This window comes from Uranotaenia lowii, chromosome 2 (assembly GCF_029784155.1).
Source record: "Uranotaenia lowii strain MFRU-FL chromosome 2, ASM2978415v1, whole genome shotgun sequence".
In the NCBI taxonomy this organism is placed as follows: Eukaryota; Metazoa; Arthropoda; class Insecta; order Diptera; family Culicidae; genus Uranotaenia; species Uranotaenia lowii.
This window is the reverse complement of record NC_073692.1, coordinates 358,931,059-358,937,856: the sequence shown is the minus strand read 5'-3', so window position 1 is coordinate 358,937,856 and position 6,798 is coordinate 358,931,059. Positions and strand designations below refer to the sequence as shown.

General features: G+C 36.0%; 1 protein-coding gene across 1 annotated transcript; it reads right to left on the bottom strand.

Moving 5' to 3' along the window:
* Positions 1 to 220: 220 nt before the first annotated feature.
* Positions 221 to 1,114, bottom strand: LOC129740920 (uncharacterized). Its single transcript, XM_055732566.1, has 4 exons — positions 968 to 1,114; positions 829 to 905; positions 626 to 758; positions 221 to 568 (listed from the first exon to the last, which is right to left on the bottom strand). Exons 1-4 carry the CDS (start codon positions 1,092 to 1,094, stop codon positions 432 to 434), a joined length of 474 nt encoding a protein of 157 aa, XP_055588541.1. The 5' UTR covers positions 1,095 to 1,114; the 3' UTR covers positions 221 to 431.
* Positions 1,115 to 6,798: the final 5,684 nt, after the last annotated feature.

Genomic DNA, 6,798 nt, shown 5'->3' with positions numbered 1-6,798 from the left:
AGGGTAAAAGTTTCCATTTTACATCCATTGCCAACGTGTTTCATTTTGGTGTTTGTGTTGGTGTTAACTTGAAAATTTGTTTTTTACATTGAAAATTTAAAATTGGTACAGACACCCTAAAGAGACTAAAACGTTGGGTGACAAATTTCTTTTTTATTGAGCCTCGAATGTTCAGGTTTCTGAATTCCCAGAATTAAGATAAAGTGTTTATGTTTGTTCAATATCGAATGAGATTTCAATTTATTTATTATCACGAGTGTCTTATAATTTTAACACCAATAACGGTTTTAGAAAACGTTTCCGGTGGAAATAATTTTGTACAAACCTTACTCTAAGGCAACGAATTGTGACCGTTGGCTTAGAACATATACATTTCATTAGGATTATTCCATAAGTGGTTATCGATTTCGTCAATATATTCAAAAGACAAATTAAGGTACACCATACTTTTCAATGTAAACCTTCTCTGTACGTTGGGATATTGTATCGATAAAGTCTGTTAACTTCCTGTCGCTCTCGATTGCTCTTATCAATCCAATAACGATCCACATTATTCCAACGATATGAACTGGAATTAAATTCAACCCTTTAATCATATTGCATCTCGTGATATGTTTGATGTTACCTATTACAAATGCTGAATAAAACAGATAGTCATAACTTTCTTGCTTCACGATGTAAAAAATTAGATCAGATGTGAAGGATCCCAAGTGTAAAATCAGATAAGCTACGTAACATTTCAAAAGTTTGATGTTTTCCTAAAATTTACAATAGTTTTCAAACATTAGTAGGTATTTTGAAAGAAGATTTAAAAATAAGAATACTCACTTCAAAAATACCCAAGCTAAGAACAATGGCAAAAATGGTGTAGAGAACAACGATCAATATTTTCTCCAGAAATCTTTCTGTAAGTAAAAACAACTTTTTAATCATTGCTCATACTTCAAAACTTCTAAAAAGAACAAACCAGCAAATCCAAAATTGACCACATCTTCCACCAATTCTCGAAGGTACATTGAAATGGTGGACAAATTTAAAACCAACAATCCGATGCATAGGCCTCGATACGTTTGAAAACTGTCGAAGTGCTTCATAATTTCTTGGCGTCTTCAGTCGAACCAACCGGAAACGAATGGTTGACCTGCGCTTGGGAAAACTTGCTGGTTGTAAACCAGACACGTCGTCGGCTAATGAATAATTTAGCCAATCAATTTGCGGCAATCAATTTCGATAAAACATTTAGCACTTTCTCGTCTTTGCTAATTCTTCGTCCTTTAGCGGTGCAAGCGGAAAAGAATGACGATGCATAGTGAATTTTTTTCAAGTTCCTATCACATAAATATAGATCGAAATACTTTATGGGACAGACCCACAGTCAGTAGGGAAACCCATAAGGAAGGCTTGGCAATAACCTCTTTTTGTTAACTTGATAAAACTTATCATAAATGTATGCTTCTCAGAAACTAGACATTATACTAGGGTTGCCATCCGTCCCGCAAAAGCGGGACATGTCCCGCTTTTTTGTTGAATGTCCCGCTGTCCCGTTTTTTCCTCAAAATATTCCGCTTTTTTTCTTGGAATTTTTTTACCAAGTTCATTGACTTACACTGAAAAAAAAACAAACTTTAGTCTTAATTTGGATTCATTGGTTCAACACAGAAAATCTTTCAAATGCGTCTTTTCCTCAAAATAAGCAACATTTTTCATTGAGACAATTCTGAATAACTCTAAAGTTCTTGGAATTACAGTAAGATTTTGATTCAGTTAAGCGTTCTTAGAGCACGTTCAACCAACGAAGGTATGAAGAATTCTGCTACAGATTTGCAAATTTTCTCACTTGATGATAGAAATTTATTTCTGAATACCAAACTTTAACAGCTTAAACTCATTTCAGGGTTCTACTTCCCTATTATCAAAATCTAAATTGTATTTCTGTTTTCATGTTTTGCACTATGTATCTGGATTGGGATTCTTGATTTTCAGTTCACATCATCATTAAAAAATAGAATTATTAATTTTTGTAACTCATATGCATTACAATATTTTTTCCGAATATGAAAAAAAAAATTATAAAACTTTGGTCATCTGAAATCCAGGCAATTACAAACGCTTGTTTTTAAAACTATTCGTTTGATCGAAAAACGTGAGTATTCTAGTTGTATTCAGAGCATTCTATTTATACTTCTAATCTATTTGATCCAAAAACATTTCAGAAAAAGCAACACAGCTCATGAGTTTTCAAGTCGAAAAAAAAGATTTCCGAGATGATTGTGCAAAAATATTTTTACCATATCCTTTTCCATTGTAAATTTCTCAAATACACGTAATTAAGACATCTTAAAAATAGGCAAGGTAGTCCTTGTCATTATCAACACAACGCTGCCAAAATTTTGTTTAGGTATCCAAACTCTAGGAATGTAGTTATAGCCGGAATGAAGTGCCCAGACTCTAAATGATCATAGCTATAGAAATCATCGTGAGTTTTGGTTTCATATTCAGATCGAAGTTCTTAAACTTAATTCTTTTACAGAATCCAAAACTTCAAAATAGCGATCCAGAATTGACAATTTTGAATAAAATTCTTCATTCGAAATACATTTTTTTATTCAGATAAAAATATTTAAAATGAAATAATGTATGCAGATTGGAGCCCAAGCCATCAAATATGAAATAATAGATTGATGATTGAGGGCTCTGAAACAAGTTTGAATTCTTGGCTCGTAGCTTAATATTGATCTGAAATCTGAATTCAAAATTCGTTGTTTTTACATTTCAGAAATCGTATTGAAACTGATCCAAAATTCAATTTCATAATTAGAAAACTTGATAATGTTTACTTATTCATGAGCTCAATCTGAATTTTGAATATTAATTCTGATCTCTGAACCTGATCAGACCAGGTTCAGAATTGAGATACAGAATTAACATTCAAAATTCAGCAACATTCACCGAATTTTATTTAAGGAATTCATTTGCTGATAATGGAACATATATCTAATATCCCGTAAATAATCAAATTATATCATTATTGCAGTTTTATCAAAGCCTTATTTCAAACTTAAACTTGCATTTGGATCGAGATTGCAAGTAGATGAAGATAATTTTATTTGGAATAAAGTAATAAAGAATAAAGAATAAAGATTAATTTTAACAAATAAATTTTTTTTTACAAATTACCAAACAAACAAATTTACATTCAAATTAAACAAAAGTTTTTTTATACGATTTCTTGTACGACTCGAATATTTTTTCTCAAATAAATTGTAATTCGTGAGAACCCTGTAAAATAACAGTGCATATGGCAAAAAATCAGATAAATAGAAGTCATGTAAGAAAAACTAAGTGTAGTGTACTTTCTACGAACAACTTTGGCTAATGGTTGGTATACGTAAATAAAAGTTTTCTATACAATCAAGCTTTTTTAAGAGTTTTTAAAATGTCCCGCTTTTTTCAGCTGTGTCCCGCTTTTATTTCGTGAAATGTCCCGCTTTTTTCTGAAAGTATCTGGCAAGCCTACATTATACCGATCACTAATCAATCAAAAATTTCTTTAAATTCGTCTCTTATCAAATTTTTGTACCGGAGAAGTTCGTGTTTGATGATGTTGCAAATTATCGAAAAAACTAAAATACTTTTTCAACACCCTCTAAAAAATTTTATTCGGGAAATAAAAAAAAAGTATGTGGTGAATTGCCAATCGCCATTCGAATTTGCTAGACTTTTTTTCGTCGATTTTACTCATACAGGTTTGATCAACAAGATCCAAAAGCTCAAGGGTTCAAAACAAGTACCATAACATTTTTAAAAATCATTGAAACCAGATTGTCTATGTCCAATAGGCAAATTCTCCCAATGTTGCCCATTTTTTCTGATGGTTGCACACTTGAAAAAGTTCTGCGCTGCAGGCTGAAATTAATCCTAGGCCCAGTACAAGACCTCGAAGACCTTATGCCAAATTTGGGATAGATCGGATCACGGAAAGGGGTCGCTCAACGAGCCTGAAGTTTGTATGGGATTTTGAGACATTTTGTTCGGAAGAAACATGAAAAACCAGTTTTTTATCGCCCCTGTCTTTTTAAATCCAAAAATTATGACAAATATTTCATCTCAAGACTGCGTCGCGATTAGATTTAAAACAAAAAAGTTATTAGGCTTTAAAAATTGGCTTACTTTTTTAAAGGAGATATTCATCACTATGAATGAGGCACTACGTCGAACAATCTCAGGCAGCATTAACAGTGATAAAAATCACCCTGAAAAAAGCCTAATGACTTTTTTTTATCTTAATTAGAATCGAAATGCAGTCTTGGAATGAAATATTTATCATAATTATGGCTTTGAGAAAAACCATATTCAAAAGAAAATGGTCGAGGGGACCAAAGTTATTGATGAAAAAACCGGATTTTCATGTTACTCCCGAACAAAATGTCTCAAAATCCTATACAAACTTCAGACCCGTTTAGCGGCCCCTTACCGTGATCCGATCCGACCCAAATTTGGCATGAGATCTTGTTCTAGGCCCAGGATCAATTTAAGCATGCAGCTCATAAGATTTCTCAAGTTTAAAACTTCCCATACAATTTAGGGGCAGTCTAGTGTACACCTTAAAAGCCTTCTTAAGGTTCAGCCATCATGTGGTCTAAGGAGCTGATATTAGGTACGGAAGCTTTGTTATGAGAACTTCTTCTTGCATGTGCACCAAGTTTCGCACCCGTACAGCAATACGGATTTGACGTTTGAGTTGAAGATTCGGATTTTTGTCCGTAGAGAGATGTGACGTGAACGCCAGATGTTTCGAAGGCTCGCAAACGCAAATCGGGCCTTTCTGATCCGGGTTTCGATGTCTTTCTTTGAACCACCATCAGGCGTTATCTGGCTACCAAGATACTGGGAGTACTCCACTTTCTCAACCTGTTGCCCAGCTACAATAAAACTGGAAGATTTCCTGTGTTGATCTCCATCAACTTTAACTTTCCGACATTGACTTTAAGACCTGGTGCCTTGGAGCTTTCGGAGAGGTCGTCGAGTTTGCTCTGCATATCCGGTTGTGTTTGGGCGTGCAAAACAATATCGTCAGCCAGGTCAAGGTCGTTCAATTGCTCCATTGTTGAAGGATTCCACGGCAATCCTTGGTTCGGTGCACAGTCGATCGATCCAGTCAGAATCTCATCCATTACGATTAGAAAAAGTAGCGGTGATAAAATACATCCTTGTCTCTCTCCAGCAGTTACCGGGATTGGATCGGACAAGACACCGTCGTGCAAGACCATGCACGAAAATGCCTCGTATTGTGCTTCGATGAGATGGACTAGTTTCTCTGAGACTCCTCGCCTTAAAGCCGCTCAGATGTTTTCATGATTAAGTCGGTCGAATTCTTTTTCGAAATCAACGAACACCAACACAAGAGAGTCCTGGAATTCGTTGATTTGCTCCAGTATGATTCGTAACGTTGTGATGTGGTCCACACATGATTGTCCGGATCGGAATTCAGCTTGTTGCCGTCGGAGTGTAGCGTCGATTTTCTCCTGGATCCTGTTCAGAATCACTTTGCAGAGTACTTTGAAGGTTGTACAGATCAACGTTACCACACTCTGTCAGGTCTCATTTCTTCGGGACCTAAACGAGGATACCCTGCATCCAGTCGGCCGGGAATGTTGCAGTATTCCAGATGTCAGCGAAAAGACGGTGTAACATTTGTGCTGACAAGGCAGGGTCGGCTTTCAGCATTTCAGCAGGGATGCAATCGATCCAAGGTGCTTTGTTGGACTTCATGTCTTTGATTGCCGCTTCTATTTCAGCCAGCGAGGGCGCTTCCGAGTTGTTGCCATTTATGCGACTTACTGTTGGCGCTTCGAGCTGCGGGTTCTGTTGGCGATTGCTGACCTGCTCGGTCTTATAGCGGCATTTTTTTCATTAATCCTTGCACCACTGAGGCGGCGAGAAATGTCATAAAGTAATCGGATATCTCCATTGGCGGCGGCTCTTCCTCTCTCTTCGGTTAGGGAGTCGTTCCCATGAACCCCTTTAAAATCCCAAAAATTCAGAAGCCGCCGGTTTAAGAGCCTGAAAAAGTACTAATCTCACGTGAAATTTTCTGCATTTTAAATCTGCTGACGGATTTGACCGGTGCAATCTGAGTGGCGTTTTATTTGACCTTATTTACCTAATGAAGAACTTAGTTCTTTACATGTCCTAGAAACGTTCAAGGCATTGAAATTCCATAAATTGAACTACAAGGTAGTCAAACACTTAAACGACCTCCGTTCAATAATTAATTGCACATTTGAGTGTGACATTAGTGATCACAGGCCTACTTACATCAACAAAAAAGCTTTACCTGAAGTTAAAATCTTATCACGGCGACATACGAATCGAGACCATCTCGAAAGAGACTTTGTGGATTTCCTAAGAAATGCTGATTTTTGGAACCAAGATCCGAATGCAAGATTGATGCTATAACTGAACGCTACCAACAACTTCTTGTTAAACATATCCCTGTCACCACCGCTGTAGTTCGGATGAGGAAAATATGTCCATGGATGACTTTAGAAATATGGCAACTTTTGAAAAGGAATTTCGTAAAGGAAGTTCCACGGAGATCGCTGTACTGGAACTAATTATTGGTGTGTCATACAGTTTGGAAAAGAAGAATGAAAAACCTGGAGCCTTGTTTCTTGATTTATCAAAAGCTTTTGATACAATAGATCATAACTTTTTGCTGAAAAAATTAAAAGCATATGGTATAAGAGGCTTAGCAAACGAACTGATGCACAGTTATCTGGAAAATCATCAACAAGT